Source organism: Chelonoidis abingdonii, chromosome 17 (assembly GCF_003597395.2).
Source record: "Chelonoidis abingdonii isolate Lonesome George chromosome 17, CheloAbing_2.0, whole genome shotgun sequence".
Lineage (NCBI taxonomy): Eukaryota > Metazoa > Chordata > Testudines > Testudinidae > Chelonoidis > Chelonoidis abingdonii.
In genome coordinates this window covers 18,332,365-18,359,859 of record NC_133785.1, presented here as the reverse complement: position 1 = coordinate 18,359,859, position 27,495 = coordinate 18,332,365, and the positions used below count along the sequence as shown (strand labels likewise).

The window sequence follows — 27,495 nt, the reverse complement described above, 5'->3', positions numbered from 1 at the left end:
ACCCAGTTCCCCACTTACCAGAGCTGCTGGAGATAGGCATGACAGGTTTCGTTCTGACAAGAGCTCATCAGCTGTAGGCAACTGGCTTCCAAAATCATCTTTGGTTAATGTAACTTTTTTTTTTTCAATTTTGTCAGCTGCTACTACTATGTCCTGAAACAAGGACGTTCTTACACATCCGACATTGTCAATTGTCTACTTTAAAGTTAGACTTTTAAAATTAATATTTAAATACAGTAGAACCACAGTGTTACAAACGCCTTGGGAATGGGAGTTGTTTGTAACTCAGAAATATTTGTGGTGCTGAATAAAACTTTATGGTTCTTTCAAAAGTTTACAACTGAACATTGACTTAATTCAGCTTTGAAACTTTACTATGCAGAAGAAGACCATCTTAATGTAAACAAAACAAGCACAGAAACAGTTTCCTTACCTTGTCAAATCTTTTTTTTTAAACTTTCCCTTAATTTTTGTAGTAGTTTACATTGAACACAATACTGTACTGTATTTGTCTTTTTATTATTATAATTATTATTGGTCTCTGCTGCTGCTGCCTGATTGCATACTTCTGGTTCCAAATGAGGCGTGTGGTTGACTGGTCAGTTTGGAACTCTGGTGTTCATAACTCTGAGGTTCTACTGTAATCAAAATCAGTTAGAGCCAAATCCTCACCCTCCCACCATCCTCATTCACTTGGTTAGACCCAGAGCTTCCACACAGGCCAGAGAGGGAGGAATCCAAGAGTCAGCATCTGCAGAACTGTTCCGGGGGTGCACTTGCTCTTGCAGTTGCAAGAACTGCTGGATGGGGATTCTACACTGTGCTTGAACCCCGATTGCATGGGGTGGGGAGGGACCCTGGGTGGAGCTGCTGGTTTTGCCACATGCTAGGCAAGATGTGTCCCTTAGAGCTGTTCGGCCAAGCTCCAGGGGATTTCAGAGCTTTGCTAAGCTTTCACAATGTGAGTTCCCATAACTGAGAGTTAGCAAATGGCAGGGGATTTTAGTCTAGGTTATTACCGAGGGGCCCTTTGTTCCTAGCTCTCCAACCCAGAATTGGAATGATCTATTGTAATATCTAGACTAGAGCCAGGCAGTAATAATGCTTTCCATGTTTACCTTTCGTCCCATGATTTCTAAGTGCTTTACATATGTTAAATATCACCCAGAATGTCCCCCAGTGAGGCAGGTCAGTATTGTTATCTTAATCTTACAGATGGAGAAAGTGAGGCTGAAGGAAGCTGTGCTTGCACTGTGAATCAGCACTGCCGCAGAACTGGAATGAATCCGGGGATGACTACCTATTCTATGCCCTAGCTAGTAGACAACACTGCTGCCCTCTCAAGAGTGCAGCAATGTTTCTGTCTGTCTTTCTTTTACTTACAAGGAGGGGGATGGATGAGATGCAGTGGTGAATTCCAGTGAGAGCTCTATGGCTTTCATATAATAAATAACATGGCTGGACATTCAAAATATTATCTAAGAGGCATTGCAGCTGAGGAAATATTCCAATTACCATTGCTCTGATCAGAAGCTCTCTACGCTGTAGTTCTTATAGCTATACGAGGTACGATTTACACTTATGGCTTCATAAATCCATCCTGCCTTGATCCCAGGGGCTGGAGTAATAACCTATTAGCAGCCCCTTCCAACCCAAATGATCCTGTGATCATAAAAGATTTAGAGACAGGTCAAGCCTAGGTAATTTGAAGAATAAAGATTATTTCTCCCCGCAGGGACTGTACTGCAAAGTCTAACCTGAAGCTCTGAAGACTTTTCCCTTACCGGACTATGCAGACAGCAACTTAAAGTAAGAGAGTAAGGAGAAAATGACCCAGCCATAGACCCTGTCTGACAAAGGAGACTGAGTTCTGTGACTCTGTAGACTTAGAGACCTTCCAGAATCAAATCATTAGTAAAGTTATTAAAAGAAAGATACCAGGGTGTGAAATTAACTTCACTTGTATATAGCTAGACTGCAAACAGATGGAATGCATGGAGATAGCGGGGAGATGCAACCTGAGATCAGGTCTGCAGCCCTTTGATGTCACTTGTGCACGAGTTAAGACCACTTGATTTGCATAATTGCAGACCTTGTACCCCCTCCCTTGGCCCACCGCCAATGTTGCCCTCCATAGTGTGCTGTCGAGAATAAAATCACTGGGTACCAGGAATCCTAACAGTTCTGGGCACAAGCTGTCCCCAGCTGGGATCACAAAGACATTTCTTTCCCCCCACCGCCAGCAATATCCAAGTAACATTCTGGAGTTCACACAGCCTCCCATGGAAAATTTTATAGTAGCTACTGTCAGAGGGAATACAGGACTGCGCCTCATGGCAATTTAAGTTCCTGCTGCAGAGAAGCCAATATTGTTTTCATTCTACTGAGCAGTCTTTGAGTCATAGAAATCAGAGACAGAATAGACCATGAGGGCTCACTGAGCTCACCCATAACCATAGCAAGATTGTTCCTTGCAGAACTGAGCGCTTTGTCCAAACCAACTCTAAACTCCTGCCAAGGCTTCCACCATCCCCCTGTGGGACTATACTGGAGTCTGATTGACATTATTAGGGAATGTTGCGAGCCAGACATTTTCATTTCCTTTTATTACATGAGCTGTTGCTTCTCGCATGCAGGACCACCCTAATCCTTGCTCTTATTAACACTGACACTTGATTATTTTTGCCTCCTCCACCCCAGCCTGTATATATTTAGTCCTTTTAACCTTTCCTTATAGTGCAGTCTGTCCCAGTGCTATGAACAAATAGAAGATTTCTGTTCTCACCAACAATGGTCTTTTAACAGTTTTGCAAGAACACAATAGTGACCCTGCTGAAAAATCCCAAACATTTGATGCATTTTTAAATCTACAGCTGCAGCTGGTTTCTTCTTGTTAAAGTAAAAATTTTATCAGGTCTGGAATCTGGTGAGAAAATTAATGGAAACCATAAGCATTAGTGGATTTCTGTCTGAGGGGACTTCCGACTCACCACCGAAGCAAACCACATACAAAGTAGCAGCAGGGTACTTCATTTAGGAACATCTAAAGAATCTATATAAGCTACAAGAACAACATCTTTCCCTTCATTTTGATCTGACTTTACAGATAATTTAGAGCATGCAATTCACCTACTGGTCCTCTAAGTTTCAAAGCATTGTGGAAGACTAGAAGGTGTCTACACATTCTGTGCATCAGAAAGGGGAGACTTTACGGGAGCTCTGAATATACCTGCACAGATGAGAAGGACTGAGGGACTGGATACTGACATTGTACTTAAGCGAACTGAGTGGCTGGGAACCTCCCCATTGTGGGGATGGAGGGAGGGGGCAGATTATTTCGTCCTTCCTCCCAACGACAACCGCTTATGTTACACTCATAAGGAGCACTAGCAAGTCCATGTAAAAGGAAAAAAATATTGCAACATGTACTGAAAAGGGATAAGAGATAAGTAAATACAAGATTCTGTTGCTATCTACAAAAATGCAAACACCTTAGTAACTCTATTAGTTGATACCCATCTATAAAAGTGAAATAGTGGTCCTTTTGGGCTCTGGTCATGTAACGCAATCAAAGTAAATATAAAACTCACCACAACAGACAAAACAGGCTAGGGTCTACAATGAGGGTGGATAGAACACTTTGAACTTTAATACATTAAAGTGCTTTGCACGTGAAAATGAAGCCAGGTTCTCTATCCTTCAGTTTCATTTTTTTTGCCTCGTAGCTTCATGGATCCCTAAGGCTATCACATCCTATCTAAAGCATGTCTCCAAAACAGGCAGCAATCTCCCCAATCCAAGAAAACATAACATCACCAAAACTTGTCTGAATCGCCAACAGAAATTTGTTGCTAATGAGTGATTCCTCGGTGTGTCCCCAATAAATCAAAGACCTTCCAGGACAACCAGTGTAGACATAGTCTCTTTTTTTTTTTTACTATCATCAAAGCTTAACAAAAAATAGGTTTCCACTTTTTAAATTAAACTGAAGGCAACACAGAAAACTTTTCAGTACTTAGAAAAAAACTTCATGAAGTGAGAGGGAAGGTTGCGAGCACACATAAGTACTGTAAGGGTTAAAAACCTTACAAGAATGTTGCAGTTATTAAAAAACAAAAACAACTACAAAAAAAAAACAACCCTCAAACCCAACCACTCTGAATTCAGAAAATTCAGAATTTTAATTAAATTCAGAGGTTAAATTTCAAAGAAACCCAAATGTTATGAACATCTAAAAATGCATAGCCTACCTAATCCTTGGTAGCAAGGTCAGCCAAACAACCTTAACTCTGCCCCATGTTGCGATGCCCTGAGTAAACCCAGAAACTTTGAAAAAGACGGTTACTCACCTTTGTAACTGTTGTTCTTCGAGATGTGTTGCTCATATCCATTCCAGTTAGGTGTGCGCGCGCCGCGTGCACGTTCGTCGGAAGATTTTTACCCTAGCAACACTTGGTGGGTCGGCTGGGTGCCCCCTGGAGTGGCGCCGCTATGACACCGGATATATACCCCTGCCGACCCAACCGTCCCTCAGTTCCTTCTTGCCGGCTACTCCGACAGAGGGGAAGGAGGGCGGGTGTGGAATGGATATGAGCAACACATCTCGAAGAACAACAGTTACAAAGGTGAGTAACCGTCTTTTTCTTCTTCGAGTGCTTGCTCATATCCATTCCAGTTAGGTGATTCCCAAGCCTTATGTAGGCGGTGGGGTCAGAGTGAAATATGGCAGAATGGTAAAACTGCTGAGCCGAGGCTGTAGCATCTCTTGACTGTTGAACCAGAGCAATAGCAAAGCAAAGGTATGGACCGAGGACCATGGGCTGCGCGATAGATCTCGTGGGTAGGTACACGAGTCAGCAAGGCGGCAGATGAAGCCTGAGCCCTGTAGAATGCATGGTGATGTGGCTTGGGGAAAGTGAGCCAAATCATAACAAGTGCGGGTGCACGTCATCACCCAAGATGAGATCCTCTGAGAGGAAACAGGTAAGCCTTTCCTTCGGTCTGCTACTGCGACCGAGAGTTGGGGTGTGTTACGAAATGGTTTTGTCCACTCAACATAAATGCGAGCGCCGTACAGACGTCCAGGAGTGCAATTTGTCCCCCATCAGTTGAGTGTGGTTAACATGAAAGGCCGAAACCACCTTAGGGAGGAAAGCGGGTGTGGTCATACTGCACCTTGTCTTTGGGAACAAAGTGTATGGCGAGACCACCGTAAGAGCCCTGAGCTCGGAGACTCGTCTAGCCGACGTAAGGCTACGAGGAAAGCTGTCGTCCAAGACAGGTTAGAGCAGCGAGCAGGTCGCTAACGGCTCAAATGGAGGAGACATAAGTCTGGTTAAACCCAGGTTTGAGGTCCCAGGTTGGGGCTGGCGGCATCCCTAAGGGTGTAAGCGCTCCAAGCCCTTGAGGAACCTCGAAACCATAGAGTGTGAGAACACAGAACGACTACTTTAGCCTGGGTGGAAGGTAGAGATGGTTGCCAAGTGACCCTCAGTGATGACACTGCTAGGCCTGCTTTGTAGTCAGAGGTAGTCCAAAACAGAGGAGATTGAGACCTCAGCAGGAGTAAGCTTAAGCGTTTCGCACCTGTAGGAGAATGCTTCCACCTGGTCAGGTACTTTGACCAGGTGGAAGGCTTCCTGCCACCCCGAGTCACACAGCAGCCACAACCGTGAGGTGAAGAGACTGCAGGTCCGGGTGGCGAAGTCTGCTGTGGTCCTGAGGTATGAGGTCTGGGTGGAGTGGCAGGGTAATTGGTTGGCTATTGACAGGCCGAGCCAGTGGTGTATCAGTGCTGCCTGAACCACACGGAGTGACATGATGATGCGCGCCCTGCCTCTGCGAAGTTTGAGCAGGACCCAATGAGCCAGGGGGAACAGTGGGAAGGCATAAAGGAGTTGGCCCTTCCACGGCATGAGGACAGCGTCCGAGATCAGTCCCGGGGAGAGACCTGGCAGGAGCAGAACCTCGACATTTCCAGTTCTCGCGGTAAGCGAACAGGTCCATATGTGGGGAAAAATCCCCACTTCTGGCAACAGAATGCATCACATCGGGCAGGCGACCACTCATGAGCAGGAAAGACCTGCTGAGTCGAAGCGCCAAGGCATTCCGAACGCCTGGGAGAAAGGATGCGACCAGATTTATCGAGTGGGCTATGCAAAAGTGCCAGAGATGGATGGCCTCCTGACAAAAGGGGGAGGATCATGTCCCTCCCCAGGTTGTTCATGATAAGAGAGAGATACATCGGCAGGGCGACCACAAGACAGCCATGAAAGAGCCTGCTGAGTCCTGAAGCCGCAGGCTCTTCCGAACGCCTGGAGAAAAAGGATGGCTGACAGACTTTAGTCGAGTGGGACATATGCAAAGTGCCAGAGGATGGAATGCCTCCATGACAAAAGGGGGAGGATCAGTCCTGCCAAGGTTTGTTCCATATAGTCACGATGTCCGTTGTGTCGCTGTAAACACTGAGCGCCACGGCCTCGCAGCTGCTGCTGGGAACCGCCTAGGCACGCCAGGCGGACTGCCTCATTTTTGGACATTGGATGTGCGAACGCAGCTCCTGAGAAAGACCAAGGCCTGTACACTCGAAGGTTACTGGAGGTGAGCACCTGGCCGAGAGATGAAAACCGTAGTCTCGTCGCAGGGACATGAGAGGAGCTGGGGGCGGAGGAAGCAGGCACCCTGCCCACAATCAGGGAGGGAGTAGCCACGCATCTAGGGGAGCCTAGGTGCTCGAGGGAAGGTGTACACGTGACCATTGGCCGCTAGTCTGGTGCAGTACGCCATTTGAGTCAAACTTGGGAGGACAGAGGCAGAGACCTAGCGTGTTGGTTACAACTAGCAGGCCGCCATGGACTCCCGGAGACCGAGACAAGTGCGAGCCGAGGTCGTTGGGGAAGTTTGCAGACCTCGGATGATCGGTGCCATCGCCTGAAGCCGTGGCTGTGGTAAGCAGGATCTGGCTAGCTCGGAGTCCAGGATAGCCCCTAGGAAGTCTAACCTCTGCGTGGAAACCAGAGTGGATGTTTCCATAGTGATCATCAGGCCTAGACATGTGAATAGGTCCCTGACGATGCCCACACGCTGCGTGACTTGTGTCTTGGAGTCTCCTCAGATAAGCCAATCTTCCAGATGCGAAAAACACATATCCGACGTCGGCGGAGGTGGGTGGCAATTAGGGCCACACACTTGGTTAATGCCTGTGGGGCTGCAGAAAGGCCAAACAGCAGGACCGTAAACTGGAAGTACCGACGGTTGGCTAGAAAGCGGAGGTATCTCCTGTGCAGAGGGAAGATGGCAATGTGAAAGTATGCGTCCTTCATATCGAGGGCGGCATACCAGTCTCCAGGATCCAAGGACAGGATAATGTTCCCAGGGATACCATGCGGAACTTCAACCTTATTATAAACTGGTTGAATCCTCGTAGGTCTAGGACAGGTTCGAGACCTCCGTACGAGTTGGGGATTCGGGAAAAAGGGGAGTAAACCCTTTGCCCCCTTCGTCCATCGGCGTCTGCACCTCTGGTAAGAGGAATTGCGCCCGAAAGGAGTCCCTGAAGAGGGACAGGGTGGAACAAACTGGAGGTGGTACCCATACTCCGCCATGTGTAGGAGACAGCGAACTGAAGTTAACTGGGACCACACCAAGAGAAAGTAGGAGTGGGATCCCGCCTGTAACCGCTACGCCGTCCTCGGGCGCACCTTCGAAAGATTGTCTTTGGTCCCGGTGGTGATTGCGAGGGACCTCGATCTTGGCCCTCTAGGGGTCCTGACGGTCGTTTGCGACCACCTCAGCCGCACCATCTGCCAAAGTCCTATCTGGCTAGGCACAGAGTGTGGCGGTGTGGCTGGGAACAGAAAGGCCTGCAGTAGGTCGTCGGTGTATGCACGCCGAGAGAGAGCGCATTAGGACCCTGTTGTCCTTCAGGCCTTGCAGCCTGGGGTTGATTTCACCGCAAAGAGGCCTTTACCAACAAATGATAAGTCGTGAAAGGCCGGAGGTTTGAAACTTGAAGCCATGAGATGCTCCTCATGGTAACGAGGCCTGGAGGGAAGCTCTGGCCGCCTTTTTCCCTTCCTCCAAGAGGGCAGTGAACTCTTGGCGGGAGTCTTGATGGAGAAGCTCCATAAATTTATCCACCGCCATCCAGGTGTTATGATTATAGGGGCTAAGCAGGGCTTATTGATTTGCCACGCAGGGCTATAAAGCCCCTGCAGAGTACACCTTGCGGCTGAGTAGGGTCATTTGCCTAGCCCCCTTCGATTTCGGGGCTGGTGTCTGCTGGCCATACCATTCCCTTTCCTTAACCAACTGAATGACTAGTGAGCAGGGAGGAGGACGGACAGACAAGTAGTCGTACCCTCCATAGAGTATCGGCATTCACCTGGATGGTCTGAATAAACGGGTAGGGCCCCTCTAGCGGGGCAACCGCCCATAGAATGTCCACTACCGGGTCCCCTACCTCTGGGACCTCCTGCACCTGGAGGTCTGCATTGAGTGCTACCCTTCATAGGAGGTCCTGATGGGCTCTCAGGTTGTTGGTGGGCACACCAGAATCGCAGTCCTAAGCACAAGAGCTGTCCGCGTGGGAAGACACTGATGCGTGTCCGGATGGCCATGGAGGTGCTGAAAAATCATGGGCAGAGTCTCTGACTCTACCAGACCTTGCCCAACTCGGCATCTGGGACCAGTACCGGAAGGCACACCGGTACCTGGAACGAGATCCGGACTTGCGACCAGAGCGGTGCCAGAAGGTTGACCGAGATCTTGAGGTCGGGAGCGGCTACGGGAGTCACAGTGCCTGTAGCGGTGCTGGGAGTGGGAGCGGTGCCGAGATTATCGGTCGGCGAACGGGACACCGACTGGTGCAGCGAGTGCGACCGGTGCCGAGGAGAACAGCATCAGGACTGCAAGTGGCGTCGGGAGCAGGAGCGCCGATGGGACCTGGAGCATCTGCGGGACTGTGATCATGAACGGTGCCGCTCTGCTGCTCCAACAGATGATGGTTGTATCAAGGACGATTGCCAAGAGACTGTATTACCTGCACCGGCGGTGCCGGGGGTTCAGGCAGCCTCTACTCTGTCATGGCAATGAGATCCCTAGCCGTTAGGAATATCTCCGGCGTGGAGGGAACAGTAAGTTCGACCACAGTGTATACCGGGGAGCTGTCAGGCACCGGATTCGATGGCCCTTGTGGGACCGGGATCGACGGTGCTGACGTCGCCGGTGCCTCAGCAGGAGTCGGTGCCAGGCGATCCGGCTTAGACAGGCTCTCTGTCTGCGGTGCCGTTTGCACGGGAGCAGTAGGAGCAGGGAGCTCGACCACGGCGTGCGCCGGGGAGCAGTCAGGCACTGGATTCGACGGCCCTTGTGGGACCGGGATCGACGGTGCCGACGTTGTTGGTGCCGCGGCAGGAGTCGGTGCCAGGCGATCCGACTTAGACGAGGTCTCTGGCTGGGTGCCGTTGGCACGGAAGCAGCAGGAGCAGGAAGTTCAACCACGGTGCGTGCCGGGGAGCAGTCAGGCACTGGATTCGACGGCCCTTGTGGGACCGGGATCGATGGTGCCAACGTTGTTGGTGCCGCGGCAGGAGTCGGTGCCAGGCGATCCGACTTAGACGAGGTCTCTGGCTGTGGTGCAGTTGGGACGGAAGCAGCAGGAGCAGGAAGCCCAACCACGGTGTGCGCCGGGGAGCTGTCAGGCACTGACAGGAGGAGTCGTGGGCTTCCTCGACCTGAGAGAGAGGGAGCGGTGCCGAGTCAACTTCGGTGCCGGCAACGGCCGGTGCCAGCGGGGTCCGGTGCCGAGGAGGCGCTTCTGTCCGCCAAGTGGCCAGCGCTCGGTGCAGAAGGTGGAGGATAAATGAAAGTGCCGCTCCATGTTGTTCTCGGCTTAAAAGCCTTGCAAATGGGGCACTTAGCTGTGAAATGCGATTCCCCAAGGCACCGCAAACAGGAGTCGTGTGGATCTCCTGTCAGCAATGGCCTGTGGCAGGCCAAGCACGGTTTAAGAACCGGTGAGCTGGGCATGGGCTCCGGCACCGGTTGCGGGGAAGGGGCTACTCCCCAAACCCCGCTAACTATTACTAAACTAACTGTGCTAGTAAAGAAAAAACGCATAAGTATATAAATATATATATAAAAGGATTATAACTATATAACTATATACACGCACACTACAAGTAGCTAGGGAAGTGGAGGTCAGCTAAGCTGTGCTCCACTGTGCCAACAACCGACACAGGCGATAAGAAGGAACTGAGGGACGGTTGGGTCGGCAGGGGTATATATCCGGTGTCATAGCGGTGCCACTCCAGGGGGCACCCAGCCGACCCACCGAGTGTTGCTACGGTAAAAATCTTCCGACGAACGTGCACGCGGCGCGCGCACACCTAACTGGAATGGATATGAGCAAGCACTTGAAGAAGAATAACATTTTCCATTCATAACGAACAGTTTTATCACACAAAGGACCACAAAAACCAGACACTAAAAACAATGGAGAAAATCTTCCTATTTTACAAAGGAACTCTTCATTTTTCCTCTGCCAGATGCTCTCATGCTTTATCGTAGGCTCAACACAAAACAAAGAAATGTTTGACTGACTATTTTGGGAGATGTAATGGAGAATTAAGCATTCTTGTGGCATTAAGTTATCAGTTTGGGGAAATTTTCCAATAAGGGACATTTTTTACCATTTAAAGCAGTTGGTTACTGTGTTTGGACACTTCTACTGGAGAGTATGCCCAAATAATATAACCTGACTCAGAACAATTATTTGCAGTGGTGTTGTGGGCATATTAAAGAGACAGGGTGGGTGAGGTAATATCTTTTATTGGACCAACTTCTGTAGGTAGGGTGACCAGACAGCAAATGTGAAAAATCAGGACGGGGGTGGAGGGTAATAGAAGCCTATATAAGGAAAAGGCCCAAAAATCAGGACTGTCCCTATGAAATCGGGACATCTGGTCACCCTATCTGTAGGTGAAAGAGACAAGCTTTCGAGTTGCACAAAGCTCTTCTGAAGGAAAAGCTTTGTAATATACAAAGGTTTTCTGCATTGTCTCCAGTATTTGACTTTTGTGGTCCTTTATATGATAAACCTGTTTGTTATGGATGGAAAATGTTATGGCAAAGTTTCTGGGTTTACTTTTCTGAAGAGCTCGGTTTGGCTTGAAAGCTTGTCTCTTTCACCAACAAAATTTGGTCTCTCTCAGAACAGTTAGTAAGCTGAGTATCTTTACCAGTTGCAAAGTCAGTGATGATGCTCTAATTTGGATACTGCTATTCAAAGAAGGTAAGAAAAGAAAAGAATGGAATTGTTCTCTGTTAATAAAAGAATATTTGCAGTTGTCTAGCCTAAAGATATTCAAGGCGACACAGAGTGAATACGCTTCTCTTTATACAGTGCAATAACTCCTGACAGGTACCTTTGTTTTCAAAGCTCCTTTTCCATCTTGAGATGCGGCTTCTCTCCCTACTAAATTTACACTATAAAGTGCTGTGTCTTGTTGCTGTTTCCATTTCCATCCCATTAAATATTATTTTTTAAATCTGTGACTTCAATCTTGTTAAAAGTTTTCTTGTGAGGAGCATAAGGAACTAAAGTAATAAAGCAACAACAGCCCCACAGTCCAGAGTGCCCAGATCTTTAAAGCTCTGGCATTCAAACAAATGGCTTAGGTGTGCACTAAAATTCTGCATAGCTCCTATGTGGAATAATAACAGAAATCTGGGTGGCTACAGAGGCAGCCTCGCATACAATAGGGAGTCTGCTCAACACACTATATGATCTTTCTCATCAGCTTTATGCCATATGAGAAAAAGAAACACTTTCCACCTGGATAACTACATACATAAAGCCTGACTAGCCTCACTTATGCAGGTGTAAATCAAAAGGAAGTCTATTGAAATTAACGGCGTTACAGTGGTGTTAAAATTGTATAAGTGAAAGGAGAAACAGGCCCATACTGTCAGCAAAGATTTTTCTGCCCTGGCCAACTGCCTGTTGTTAAAGCCAACCCTGTATGTGGTATTTCATTCACTCTTCATACAAATCACAGCTTTGTAAAAATATGACAATTAAATTGACTACCAGACTATCTCTATCCTAAGGAAACCTAGGGCCCATTTCTGCTCTGAGATGCCAGTGCTGAAACTCAATGAGAGTCTCAAGTGCATATCTAAAGGGAGAATGTGGATATTGGGTCTCCTTGAGGTTTTGCCATTGTTCTTGAAGATCAGATGGGTCTCTGTTCCCCAAACTCTGAAGTGATCAGACTGGTGAGACACCTCAGGCTAAATTCAGAGGTAACGTGTGCAATGATGTAATTTACATGTCAATAAGTGTGTGTCAGAGGGGCGGGGGACTACAGGCCAAATTATGGTCTTGATTTCAGTCAAGAAAGCCAAAGATACCTAGCAGTATCTACACTATGAATTTTTCACAGCCCTGAGTGACAGAGCTAGGACAACCTAAATGTTAGGTGCAGACCAGGCCCAAGTTACATCAGCATAGATTCATACCACTTCTCCTACCACCCACCTTTGAATTTGGCCTCACTGCTCATTGCTGCCCTGATCAATCTCATTTATTTATTTTGCTAATTTCTATAGCAGCTATGGCAGAGGCAGCTGTATGCAACAATAAAAACAAAGGCTTGAAGGGGCAGGAGAGGGGCAAGCTGTGAGGGCAGGAAAAGGCAGGAGGGGGCTGCTGCAGGACAAGGAAGCAAATCATTTAAAATACTGTTGGGCTGTCCCAGTCCCTGGGGATTGCTAAGAAAAGTCTCTCACCCTTTGTCTGTTTGTGTCCTGAGGGAAGGCCTTCAGGTTCAGTGAGAGTGTGAAAGACATACTGCCATTTCAGCATAAACTTGGGGTGATTCAGGGTAGCAGCTATGATGACCCTAGGAGGGAGGGGCAAAGATCCCCACCACAACCAGAGACAAGGCACAACAGTGACAATCCCATAAGGTGATAATCAAAATAGTGTAAACGGTGGCTCCGTAAGGACAAGGCTGAGAAAACCCAAGGAACCTGTGTGGCCATTTGATAGATAGGATAGATTATACAGGCAGTACTACATGGTGAATTAATCAATCCTTTCCCTTTTATGCTGGTCTATAATTAATTTATTTTCTTTTTTCTTCCTGCTGAACAGTTTTAACTCCATTCACCTTGTTACGGCCCTGATCTGCTATACGTCACATGCTGTTTCTTTTATAATACTCACCATGGTCATGAGCAAATACAAACAAGTTAAGTTCTGTCAGCATCTGGGCTAAGTCATCATAGCGGCCGCAGTGTTCTCCAGCACCATGAGCGATAAATACGAGGGCCCTAAATGGAGCATCAAGGTATAAAGCATTAACTTGGAAATCAGCCTAGAAAGACACCAGAGCTGTGGGTAAAAACAGCATCATAATTTTATCAACAAGCACCTCAGACATCAACAAATTCAAGCCAGGTAAATGTGGGGCCCAAGTGGCATTTAACTGATGGTACCATGGTGAGGAAGGCAACAGATTTCCATAAAGACCTAGGAGCATATGAGCAGGGCTGCCCAGAGAATTCAGAGGGCCTGGGGTCTTCGGCGGCGGGTCCCGGGGCAGAAGGACCCCCCACCATGGGTCTTTGGGGCACTTCAGCGGTGGGTCCTGGAGCGGAAGGACCTCCCGCCGCCGAAGACCTGGAGTGGAAGAAGTTCCGGAGGCCTGGGCCCCGTGAAAGTTTTCCAGGGTCCCTGGAGCAAGTGAAGGACCCCGCTCCAGGGGCCCCGAAAAATTCTTGTGGGGGCCCCTGCGGGGCCCGGGGCAAATTGCGCCACTTGTCCCCCTGCTTGGGCGGCCCTGCATATGAGAAGAAATGACATCAAACGAACCTCTAACAGATGGCTTGATGGTAGCAGGCCTTTGGCTATATGTGAGCCAGCTGCGCACTGGATGGATATACTGTACTTTTCCACCTGGCTCAGCACGAGGCTGCCATAATGGGAAGCTACAGATCAATAATATAGGTGGGTCTCTGTAACTCTCCTTTATTAGGCTAATTACATTCTGGACTGGACTTTGCTCCTATGGAAATCAATGGAAGTGTTGTGATTGACTTCAGTGGGATCAAGGTTAGGAACTCTCTCTGTAGGTTCACCCGGATATATTATTATTCACTTTCTGACTTACATTGCTGCACACACTGTTAAATGGTTACTGGATTTCAACAAAAATATGGACACAAACCAGAACCCAGGACCTGAGTCGAAGTTTGGGGAATGATGGACTTGATCCCAACATCAATGTTTTTACTCATTTTCAATTTCAACCCAGAAACAGCTACATTACAGAGATGAGTGAAGTGATTCCTAAACAGCTACAGCAACCTTAGGCTCACACAGGGGCAGCTCCAGGCACCAGCATGCCAACTGCGTGCCTGGGGCAGCAAGCCACAGGGGGCTCTTTGCTGGTTGTCGCGAGGGCGGCAGGCAGGTTGCCTTCGGCGACATGCCTGTGGAGGGTCCGCTGGTCCTGCGGCTTCAACGGACCTCCCGCAGGCATGCCGCCGAATCCGCAGGACCGGGGACCTCCCACAGGCAAGCCGCCAAAGGCAGCCTGCCTGCCATGCCTGGGGCAGCAAAATACCTAGAGCCGCCCCTAGACTCACAGAGTGTAAACTGCTCTGGGATCCTGCTGCATGAAAGGTGCTATACAAATGCTCATCACTGAGGACTCACATATTACAAAATTTCTTACACATTCAGAGAAATATCATCAAATAATGAAAATAAGGGTTTGAATTCAGAGAAATTTTCCTGTGTCTTTACTGGATAACTTTTACAAAGAATGTTGATTTTGTTGTAAAAATAATTATGGCCTGGTCAAGTGAAAGGCCAGAAGTTTGCTCTGATTGATAGGTCTTTTTTCACCCCTATTAAATTTTAGTGTCATAAATCTGAGTTGTTCATTTAAAGCTGCAATCTGTTGTCAGAACACTTGTAACCACATCAGAGACCAGAGACTGATACTTCTAGTTTTTCAGTATACATAAAAAAATCCCAAGATGAACTAATAATAAATGGTAACAACAATTTACGTTTAGTGAAATCTTCAACTCTGTTTTTACCAGGGTTTTTGATACATCTGTAAAAGATGTATTCACACAAAGAAACTGATTTGATCTTAGTTATATTTAAACTTAGAGAAGATGCTAGATGCTGTAGTAATTACTGCCCCTCTCTTTGATTAACACTGATTGCAAAATAATTGCTAATGCTGCAACTTGACAGACCATCCATTTGACCTAGACAGGTTTCATGAAGCAAAGTGTAGATTCTCTAACAGCTATATAAGATTACCCTGACATTTCATTAATGCTAATCAGTAATGACAAGTCCAGGAAATGTAGCATCCCTAGCCCACGGTGTTAGACAGCACTTGATAGGCCACACTAAGGGTTCTGAAATGACCTGTCATACAATAGTAATGCCTTGAGTTAACATTTCCCTTAGAAAAGGCTAAGAGATCTTAAGCCTTCAGAACATGGGGTGTAGGGCAGGGGAGAATTCTGAAGCAAACTCAAGATGACTAATGCACATGCTTCAGATCCTGCTTTGCTTTGCTTGTCTACAAGTTGAACACCAAACCAAAGGGAATAAACCAAAGGGGATAAAAAGGAGAATTTTTTGCCTGTCTATATCAGGCATTTCCAAGGTGTCCCTCACCATGGTCTCCAGGCACAACGTGCAGTTTCTCAGATGACAAGTCATTTAAAATACCAATAACATACCAGGTGACCTTCATGGTATGAAATCCCTTGTGAAGTGAGCAAGCTGGTAAAGTGAGAGCCTTGTAGGAAGACATTAATTGCTACTTTATCTTGCAATTACACTGGAGGCTAAATTTTGCTCTCATTCATACCCATGCAGCCTCATTGACTTAGAACCAGATCAGCTAAGGTGTTGAGCAGCTTACTGATATACGTGGAAATAGAGGGAGTTCAGTGCTTCACAAAATTAAGGCTATAAAGCCTGATCCTGCAGCCTTTACTCACAAGTAATTCTTAGTCCCAACTGACTGCAACAGGACTAGGATATAGGAGTTCCAGAATTGGATCCTTAAATGTCATGTGGCAGGGACCTTGTCTTTTATTTGCCTGCAAAGCATCATGGATAAAATTCTCAAATGCATCTGAGGGTACAAACACCCATGGCTAGCCTGTGTCAGCTGACTCAGGCTCATGGGGGTGGTGGTTTTTGGGGCTATAAAACTGTGGTGTAGATGTTCGGATGTGGCACGGAGTCCAGGCTCTGGAATCACCGTGGACTCCCTCCTATCATAATGCCTGTGAAAAGGAAGGAATACAATACAGCAAATAGGAAACTGTTTTCAATCTTTATCTTAATGTTCCTTTTTTGGTGTCATTTAAAATTAATACAGATACACTGCAGGCTTTAGCACTTTGTAGGACTGCAGTGTTTATGGACCTTGCAAGCAACAACTGCAGGGTTGGCCTCATAGGAAATTGGTCTTAGCATGTTCCTTCATCTCCAATTGTTGTCATTCTGCCCATAAGACCATTTGGAAGTGATATGGCTCAGGTAGAAGCCAGTGCTCACAGCTTGAAATGCTTTTCTGAAGACTGAGTTATGCCTGAACCATGTTAATTTCATAGGCTCCATGAGCTCAGCCAGAGGAATGCTTGTGGTGCTTTGGATGCTTCAAATGACTCTGGGTGTGGGATCTGTAGTTGCTAAACTTTGTGATTAAACATCATTTTGGATTCAGTTCAGCAAGATACCTAAGCTGATGCCAAACTGTAAACATGGATGTAGTCCCAATGAAATCAATGAGACTACACATGTGCTTAAGTTCCTTGATGAATCAGGGCCATTATGGATGGTAGTGGTAAGATTATGCCATTACTCAGAGAAAGCTGGTGTATGTTTGGTAAAGAATTTTTTTAAATGTACAAATTAATGTTTAATTGGCATATTTTTATAGCCATCTCAGCAAAAGTAGGTCTCAGCTCTCAACGCTTTGAACACTTGTATACTTACCATTATAATTACACATCCTGTAATATGTTATTTCTTACTTTTAGCCAGCAGTTTAAATTATGCTGCTCTCAAGTCCAGGACACTATGATCCCTGTGCCAGAGGAGAGCAGTTTGCAGGGAATGTATTCAGTCCTGGATCAGTGCCAAGAAAACACTTATACTAAGAGACTGGCACTGTTTTTAAGGGCTGGTGTCTTGTGATCCCTACCCTTCCCCAAAGCTAGAAACAAATGTTTCATACCATTAGAAAATTGGGATTCAAGTCTAGTTGGGCCATGAGATATACTGTCTTGTATTATTTTATTTATCAAGATAGAGACCACTACAAGTATGAACTAGATGGGGTGGAGTGGAGGGGGAAAGCAAGACTCTAAGCAGAATGATGTGATTGTAAGATCTGTTATCTTGTGACCAGACAGGGCTAAAGGCATTTTAGTTGGACCGGCACGCGTTCTTTTAGGACCAGAAAATGTCTCCAAGCCCTGAAACTAGACCAGTGATCTGAAGAAAAATTTCACTCCTGTTTATACTATCAGAAAAAAAACACAAGCCAAGACCCCAATTCAGGAAAGTATTCCTACTCAGGACAGTACTTAACCACATGCTTATCTTTAGCAATCTGCCTAAGCCCCATTCAAGTTAGTAGGACTTACTAAGCACATGATTGAAGTTAAGCACATAGTTAAATGCTGTCCTGAATAATGATAGTCTGCAGCATATGCATAAATGCTTTCCTGAATCAGAGCCCATCTGACCTGAGCTTATGGCATGTTAATCCCTACTAGACAAGTCTATCTTTTTTAATATATATATCAGATACATTTTTTACAAACCTATGAAATTACACAAAAAAGCTATGCTAAAAGAACATTATTAAGGGTATGTCTACACTACGGGATTATTCCGATTTTACAGAAACCAGTTTTTTAAAACAGATTGTATGAAGTCGAGTGCATGCGACCACACTAAGCACATTTATTCGGTGGTGTGTGTCCATGGACCGAGGCTAGCGTCGATTTCCAGAGCGTTGCACTGTGGGTAGTTATCCTGTAGCTATCCCATAGTTCCCACAGTGTCCCCCGCCCATTGGAATTCTGGGTTGAGATCCTAATGCATGATGGTGCAAAGACAGTGTCGCGGGTGATTCAGGGTAAATGTCATCACTCAATCCTTCCTCTGTGAAAGCAACGGCAGACAATCATTTCACGCCCTTTTTCCCTGGATTGCCCTGGCAGACGGCATAGCATGGCAACCATGGAGCCTGTTTTGCTTTTTGTCACTGTCACTGTATGTGTACTGGATGCTGCTGACAGAGGCAGTACTGCAGTGCTACACAACAGCATTCATTCGCTTTTGCAAGGTAGCAGAGACGGTTACCATCCCTATTGCACTGTCAGGAATGACATTGTAAATTGGCGATGAGATGACGGTTATCAATTGTTCTGTACGGTCTGCTGCTGTCATGGGTGCTCCTGGCTGGCCTCGCTGAGGTCGGCTGGGGGCGCATGGACAAAAATGGGAATGACTCCCTGGATCATTCCCTTCTTTATGTTTTGGGTTAAAAATGATCAGTCGCCTAGAATTATTGGGCACAGTGTATAGAGACAGAGGAGCACAGCTGTCCGTGTCAGAGCCCAGAGATCCGCAGAAGATTGAGCTGCATGCATTTGGTGCCTGCACAACCATCCTGCTTCCTCGCTCCCCAACCTCCTGGGTCTACCATGGAGTGTCCCCCATTTGTTGATGTATAAAAGAATGCCAGGAATAAGAACTACAGTGACTTTTAGTGAATAAAATGAGGGTGGCAACCTCATCGCTATATAGTCAGGCAGGACATTAAAGGGGTGGGGAGGAGAGCAGCTCCTCGCTGCTTTAATAGTCAGAGTAAAGAATCTTCTTAACATGAAAGGGGCGGATGAAGCCGCTCCAGCTGCTTGAGAGGACGGATACCAGCTTTAGTACCATCGGCCCGGAATGACCAGGAGTCCTTCCATTCACACAGTCGCCCCGCTGACTACCGAGGCCAGTCCGGGGCCTACGGATGATGAGGAGTTTCCCATTTTGTACGTTCTGCCAAGGAAGGAGGGGGAGGGGATGTGCGTTCGATGCCGCCGCACACCTCTAAGCAGCATGCGGTGAATTAAAGACGGAAAGGGTTTTTTCCTAATTTTTTTCACGGGGGGGAGGGGGGGTAAATGAGAGATTACCCTGACACCCGGACATGTTTTTTGACCTTCAGGCATTGGCGAGCTCAGCAAAGAATGCATGCTGTTATGAGTGGGGGACGTGGGATAGCTGGAGTTTCGTCTCCCGGAACAGAATCTCCATAGGTCTATTTGATTCTTTGCTTTTCGTTACTTGTACGGCACTGCTGGCTGGGTCCTGCTGTGGCTCCTGTCTATTATAGCCCGAGTTTTTTCAAATTTTCGTCATTTCGTTTCTGTACGGAGCTCTGATAGAATAGTTTGTCTTATACGCGACTGCGAACAGTTCTCCGTTAGGTCATGCTGGAGCTCTTTTTGGATTTGGGACTGCATCGCCACCCGTGCTGATCAGAGCTCCACGCTGGGCAAACACAAAATGAAATTCAAAAGTTCACGGGGCTTTTCCTGTCAACCTGGCCAGCGCATCTGAGTTCAGATTGCTTTCCAGAGCGATCACAATGGTGCACTGTGGGATACCGCCCAGAGGTCAATACCGTCGAATTGCGGCCACACTAACCCTAATCCGACATGGCAATACCAATTTCAGCGCTACTCCCCTCATCGGGGAGGAGTACAGAAATAGGTTTAAAGAGCCCTTTATATCGATATAAAGGGCTTCATTGTGTGGACGGGTGCAGGGTTAATTCGGTTTAACACTACTAAATTCAGTTTAAACGCATAGTGTAGACCAGGCCTAAGGCTGCAAAGTCAAACACCCAAGAGTTAGGAAATTCCAGAACTAAGGTTGTCTGGGTAGCCCTAACTTAGTGTCCTGGTGCATAAGCCATTGTGACACAGTTGTTAATTCCATGATCACATACTGTTTTTACCAAAGGACCCCTGCCTCATTCAGTGCATGGGATGGACCTGTTCTGGGATAAATTAGAATAGTGTGGTGAAGGAAGCTGTTGTCTGTAGGACTCCTGCTTCATTTCTTGAAGAGGTTGGAAGGTATGTCTTAGCTGCAAGACTAGGCAGGTGGGTCTAGGCCTGTCAAAGACTAAAGACCTACCCCCTCAACTAAGGGAGAGGAAGAGCTAGGCCCAGGCCACAGTCGAGTATGTGGGACAACAGATGAAAAAACAGGAATAGGAGTGAGGTAAAATCTTGAATATCAAGGATCCTAAGGGGGACACCAAGCAGAGAACCCCTGACAGCATCCACCACTCCTCAAAGTCGTCTAAGGTGTCAGTGGGGAATGCCCAGAGGAACTCTACCTGGAGGTGTGATCATATGAGGCACTAGTTGGAAGGTGTGTAGTGAATACAGCAGGGGACTGCATGAAGACAAAGGATGGCTAAGGCAGATGAATGTTGCCCTGGAGAACTAGAGCGTATCCCTGCCTCTGCAACAGATTTCTTATGTGATGCTGGCCAAGTCACTTTAACCAAACTTTCCAGGTGATCACTTGCGGTCTGATTTGCAAGAGTGTTGAGCACTCACGGCTGCAGCTGAATTCAGTGAGAACTGTGCTTTGAACATATAAAGTGCTACATCCTTAGTACTCTGAAAAAATCAGATCTTACGCATCTAAAATTGGGCACACACTATCGGTGGATACTTTTGTCCAAAATCTCTCTATGCCTGAGCTGCTCCCTCCCCCTGTATGTAAAATGTGGATAACACCACTCCCTCGCTTTGCAGGGATGTTGTGCAAATAAATGAATTAATGTTTGTGAAGCACTCAGGTACTATAGTGATGAGTGCCATTGAAAAGCCCACGAGGAAATTAATAATTCTGTGTTCAGAGCAGGCTTTAAATAGGGTGCAGTAAATAAGACCTGGGGCCATTCAGTGAACAATGAAGATAAAACAAAATATTAAATAGCTGCTTGCTAAATGAGCACCATCCATTTTGTGCACAGAAGCCTGTGCAAAAATGGCATGTGATCATGTCTTTAAAGACTATCATAATGCATATGCATAGGGGGCTGAATTAAGATTGCACAAGCATTTCCAATTCTGGAATTTCCTAACTTTTGAGTGCTTGGCTGTGCAACCTTAAACGTTTAAGACAGCTGCAGCGGCACAGGAGCCAGCGAACAGAGCTGCTAACAGGGGAGTTTCAGTGGGAGTTTCCAGGGGGAGGTTGCGGGGGGACTAAGGCGGAGAAACCAACAAGCCAGATAAGGGAGGGGGCAGGGATCTGCCAGCAGCCCAGTGCTTGTTGGGGGCCTGTGGTGCGGTGTGTGGCGTGGACTGCCAGGCACAGAGTTGGAAGGCCATGACATCCGTGTTTTCTGTGTCTCTCATGTTAGAAGATGAATCTCAAACTGGAACAGGTTCAGAGATGGGCTACTAGGATGATCCGATGAATGGAAAACTGCTTATGAGAAGGAGTTCAAAGAGACTTGGCTTGTTTTTAGCATGGCCAAAGGAAGGCTCCGGGGGATATGCTGCTCTATATAAAATATTCAGGGGGTTAACGTTAGGGAGGAGAGGAATTATTTAAGCTAGTACTAATGTGCACAAGGAAATGGGTACAAACTGGATATTAGGCAGTTAGACTTTGGGAATTTTAGACTACGAAAGGTTCTTAACTAGGGGGGGAGTGAAGTTTCTTGAACAGCTTCCGAGGAAGCTAGTGGGGCAAAAGACTATCTGTAAGGTTGATAAGTTGGAGGGATGATTATGATGGGATAGTTTATTTGGCAATTGATCTTGGCATTATCAGCAGATTAAATCTGCCTTCAATGGTCTATAGGGGATGTTGGGGATGGGATGGGATCTGAGTTTACTGGCCCAGGAATTCTTTCCTTGGGGTGCTGGCTGGGAGTCTGCCACACTGCTCAGGTTTAGACTGATCGCCTATTTGGGGTCGGAAGGAATTTTCCTCCAGGGCGATGGCAGGGGCCCTAGAAGTTTTCGCTCTTTCCTCGGGCCCAGGCGGTTTGGGGGGGGGGCCATGGGTCACTTGCTGGTGGATTACTCTGCAGTCTTTGAGTCTTCAAACCACAATTTTTAGGCTTCAATAACTCAGTCTATGGCCGAAAAATTCTTGTGGCCCTGCGGCCCGGGCAAATTGGGCGCCACTGTCCCCGCTCGGGCGCCGCATATGAAAGAAATGACATCAAACGAACCTAACAGATGCTTGATGGTTACAGCTTGGCTATATGGAGACAGCGCGCACTGGATGGATAACCTTTCCACCTGCTCAGCACGAGCCTGCCATATTATTGGACTACATGATCAATATAAGTGGGTCTGTAACTCTCCTTTATTAGCAGATTACATTCGGACCGCTATTGCTCTCATGCTAATCAATCGGAAGTGTTGTGATGACTTCAGGGGATCATAGGTAGACTGTCTCCCTGAGTCACCCAATAGATTATTCACTTCTGACTACAATGCTGCCACCACATTATAAAATTATATGTTACCTGGTTAAATGTTACTGGATTCACAAACAAATAGGGGACCAAACCAGAACCCAGGACTGAGTGCGAAGTTGGGGATAGGACTTGATCCCAACATCAATTTTTTACTCATTCAATTCAACTCCAGAAACAGCACATTAAAAGATGAAGTGAGGATTCTAACAGCTAACAATCACCTGGCTCACACAGGGCACTCAGGACACAGCAAGCAACTGCGTGCCTCGGGCAGCAAGCAACAGGCGGGCTCTTGCTGAGTTGTCGAGGGCAGCAGTTGCTTCGCGAAATGCGTGTGGAGCCTGTCCTGGCGCTTCAACGACCTCCCGCAGCATGCCGCGAATCCGCAGGACCGGGGAACCTGCCACCGCAAGCCGCCAAAAGGCCAGCCGCCTGCCATTGCCTGGTGCAGCAAAAACCTAAATGCCGCCCAAGAACTCACAAGTGTAATACTGCTCTGGGATTCACTTGCTGCAGAAAGGTGCATAAAGACTACAGACACTGAGGGAAGACTCACAACAGGAAATTCTACTTACACATCCAGAAAAATCATAAATAAAAAATAGCGGGTGAATTCAGCGAAATTTTTCCTGGTCTTTACTCGATAACTTTACAGAAGAATGCGTATTTTGTGTAAAAAAATTATGCCTGTGTCAAACGCTGAAAGTGCCAGAATTTGCTCGATTGGGGAATAGCTCTTTTTCACCCCATAAATGTTAGATTCATAAACGAGTTTTCATATGTTAAACTGCAATCTGTGCATGAACACTTTAACCACTATCATGACCCCGATGGACGATACTCTAGTTGTCAGTATACAAAAAAATCCCAAGATGAACTCATAATAAATGGTTAACGGAACAAGTACTTAGTAAATCCTTCAAACATCTGTTTTATACCAGGTTTTGAAATACATCGTAAATAGAGTATTCAAACACAAAACAACTGATTTGATCTTAGTTCATATTAGAACTTACAGATAGATTCTAGATGTCTGTTTAATTTACGACCATGAATTCCTTCTTGTTAACACATGATCAAATATTGCTTAATCGCGCAACTTGACAGACAATTCCATTTGACCTAGACAGGTTTCATAAGCAAAGTGTAAGATCTCACACTTATATAAGATTTACCCTGGACATTTCATTAAGCTAATCAGTAATGGACAAGTCCAGGAAAGATGCCATCAGAATCTAGCCCACGTGTTTAGAACAGCACTGATAGACCACATAAGGTCTGAAATACCTTCAACAATAGTAAGCCTGATTAACATTTCCTATAAAGGCTAAAATTCTTAACTTCAGAACATGGGTGTAGGCAGGGGATAATTCGAAGCAAACTCACGACATGATATTGACAACATGCTTCAGATCCCTTGCTTTGCTTGTCTACAAGTTGAACAACAAACGCAAAGGGAATAAACCAAAGGGATAAAAGAGAGAATTTTGTGCCTGTCTATAACAGTGCATTTCCAAGTCCCTCACATGTCTCAGGCACAACGTGCAGTATTCTCAGTATGACATAGTTCACTTAAAATACCAATCAACATACCAGTGACCTTTCATGAAAATCCCTTGTGAAGTACAAGCTGTAAAGGAGAGCCTGAGAGACATTACATTGCTACATTCTTGCAATTACACTGAGCTAAATTGCTCTCCATTCATACCATTAGCAGCCTCATTGATTAGAACCAGATCAGCTAAAGGTGTGGAGCACTTACTGATATACTGAAATAGAGTGGAGTTCATTGCTTACAAATTAAGGCATAAAAGCCTATCCGCAGTCCTTACTCACAAGTAAATTCTTAGTCCACTCGACGCAACGAGGACTAGGATACTAAGAAGATTCCAGAATTTGATCCGTAAATGCTCATTGGGCAAGGATCCTAGTCTTAATGTCCTGCACAAGCATCATGATAATCAATCTCAATGCATATGAGGTACAACAAACAGACCCATCTAGCCTGTGTCAGCTGACTCAGTGCTCAAGGGGTGGTAGTTTTGGCTATTAACTGTGTGGTAGATGTCGATGTGCACGTAGTCCAGGCTCGGATCACGTGGACTCCCTCCTTATCAATAATTTCCTGTGAAAACGGAAGGAACTATACAGCAAATAGGCAACTGTTTTCACATCATATCTTTATCTTAATGTCCTTTTTGGTGTCATTTAAAATTTAATACAGGAGATGACATCTGCAAGGGCTTTGCACTTTAAGACTGCAGTGTTTTAGGTACCGTTGCAAGCAACAACCTGCAGTTTGCCTCATAGACAATGGTCTACATGTTCCTTCATCCAACTTGTGCATTCGCCATAAGACCATTTGAAGCTGCCTATGGCTCAGTAAGAAGCCAGCTCACATATGAAATGCTTTCTGAAGACTGAGTTAGCCTAACTATTTAAGTTCATAGCTCGCATGACTCAGACCAGACGAATGACTTGGTGCCTTGAGCTTCAAATGACTCGGGGTGGATCTGTAGTTGCTAACTTTGTGATTAAAAGTACACAATTTTGAGTCAGGCAGCAAGATTACCTAAGCTGATGCCAACTGAAACATGGATGTGTCCCAATGAACATCAATGAATACTACGCATGGTGCTTAATTTCCTTGATGAATTCAGGGCCATTAAAGAGTAGTTAGGTACAGGAGATTATTCCATTACTCAAGCAGAAAAAAGCTGTGTACAGTTGTAAATGAATTTTAAAATACAATTAGTTTAATTGGCATATTTTGATAGCCATCCAGCAAAATAGTCCAGCTCTCCAAAAACGCTTTGAACACTTGTATACTTACATTAAGAATACACCATGCCTTAATAGTCTTGTCTATCTTTAGCCAGCATTTAAATATCGCTTCTCAATCCAGGACACGAGACCGGCAAGAGAGCAGTTTGCAAGGGAATTATTCACCGGATCATGCCAGAAAACACTTATACTAAGAGACTGGCACTGTTTTATGCTGGTGATCTTGTGATACCCTACCCTTACCCCAAAGCTAGAAACAAATGTCATACCATTAGAAAATTCGGATGCAAATCTATTGCCCATGAGATATACGGTCGTATATTTATTTATCAAGATAGAGACCACTACAAATAGACAGATGGGTGATGCGGGAAGCAAAGAACTCTAATCAGAAGAGTGATGTATAGATTGTTATCTTGTACCAACAGGGCTAAAGCATTTTAGTTGGACAGTCACGCTTCTTTAGACCCAGAAAATTCCCAAGCCCTAAACTAGACAGTGATCTGAAGAAAAATTCACTCCTGTTTGTATACTATCTAGAACAAAACACAAGCCAAGACCCTCAATCAAGGAAAGTATACCTACTCAGCAGACAGTTACTTAACCAATGCTTATCTTTACAATCTGCCTAACCCCATTCAAGTATAACTTACTAAGTCAATGATTAAACGTAACAAGCACATAATTAATCTCGTCTGAATAATGAAAGTCTGCACATACATGCATAAATAGCTCTCACTGAATCCAGACAGCCCATCTGTACTGACTTATGGCATGATAATATCCCTAATAGACAAGTCTGATCTTTATAATATATATCAAGTATACATTTTTTTAAACAAACCTACGAAATTAAACAAATAAGCCTATGCTAAATAGTTACACATTATTAAGGGTATTCTACACACGGGATGATTCCATTTTACAAAACCAGTTTTACAAACAATTGATAATCGGTCATGCGCCCACGACAAACACATTTATTCCGTGTGTGTGTCCAGATCCGAGGCTAAGCGTCGAGTTTCCAAGCGTTGCACTGTGGATTAGTTTATCCTGAGCTATCCCAAAGTTCCCACAGTGTCCCCGCACCATTGGAATCTGGGTTAGATCCTATGCATGATGGTGCCAAAGGACAGGTCGCGTGATTCAGTGTAAATTCATCCCAATTCCTCCTCCACATGTGAAAGCAACGGCAGGCAAATCATAGACGTTCACGCCCTTTTTCCGATGGCCCTGCAGACCCAGAGCAAGCCATGGATCGTTAGCCGTTTTGTCACTGCCCGTAGGTTACTGCATGCTCTGACAGAGCGTGGTACTGCAGTGCACACAGACCTACATTCATTGCCTGCAAGGTAGCAAGATGTTATCCTCACCATTGCACCGCTGCCATTGTATAAAATTGACGAAAATGGTTTATCATCATTTTTGCACCGTTGCAATTTGGAAAATTGCGAGATGTTATCAATTCCTTTTGTACTGTCATACGCGGTGTCATGGGTCTACTGCTGGCCTCGCGAGTCGTCAGTGCCATAGACAAAAAGGAATGACTACCGCCTTCCATTCTTTATGTTTGTCTAAAAATAGAGTCAGTCTGCTAGAATAGGACAAGTGTCACTAAAACCATAAAAAAAATAAAAGAACAAGAGCACTAGCTGCTCGGCAGATGCGCCAGAGATACCCGCCAGAAAGGATAGCTACGCATCCCACTCTAGGGTCCCCGAGCAACAACTCCACGTTGCGTCCCTCCCCCCCAACCTCCAGGGCGACCATGGCAGTGTCCGCCCATTGTTGTTGATGATAATAAAGAAAGCAGGAATAAGAAACAATTTTTCAGTGAATAAATGGAGGGGGAGCAAGCCCTCCAGCTGCATATAGTCCCAGCAGGACCATTAAAGGTGGAAAGAAGAAGCATCCTCCCGCTGCTAATAGCCAGGAGTACAGGACAGAACTTGTTAAAGACATGATAGGGGGCGCTGAGGAGCCTACAGCTCTCCACTTGCTAGTGAGGACGGATACCAACTTAGTCCCACGCCGTAAATGACCAGTAGTCATTCCAATCTCACCCAGCGCCTCCGCTGACCCTCACCTTGAGGCCATCCGGAGCCCTCACGGGATCGAGAGACGTTTT

At 46.1% G+C, this 27,495-nt stretch overlaps 1 protein-coding gene across 3 annotated transcripts in view; it reads right to left on the bottom strand.

Annotated features, from left to right (window-relative positions):
• The window catches only part of MGLL (monoglyceride lipase), a 111,041-nt gene that overhangs the window by 54,357 nt on the left and 29,189 nt on the right, over nucleotides 1–27,495 (bottom strand). For all 3 annotated transcript variants that reach the window (XM_032802728.2, XM_032802726.2, XM_075073153.1), the window contains exon 3: nucleotides 13,232–13,338. In XM_032802728.2, coding sequence (XP_032658619.1) covers nucleotides 13,232–13,338 — 107 coding nt within the window. The remainder of the gene's footprint in view (nucleotides 1–13,231; nucleotides 13,339–27,495) is intronic.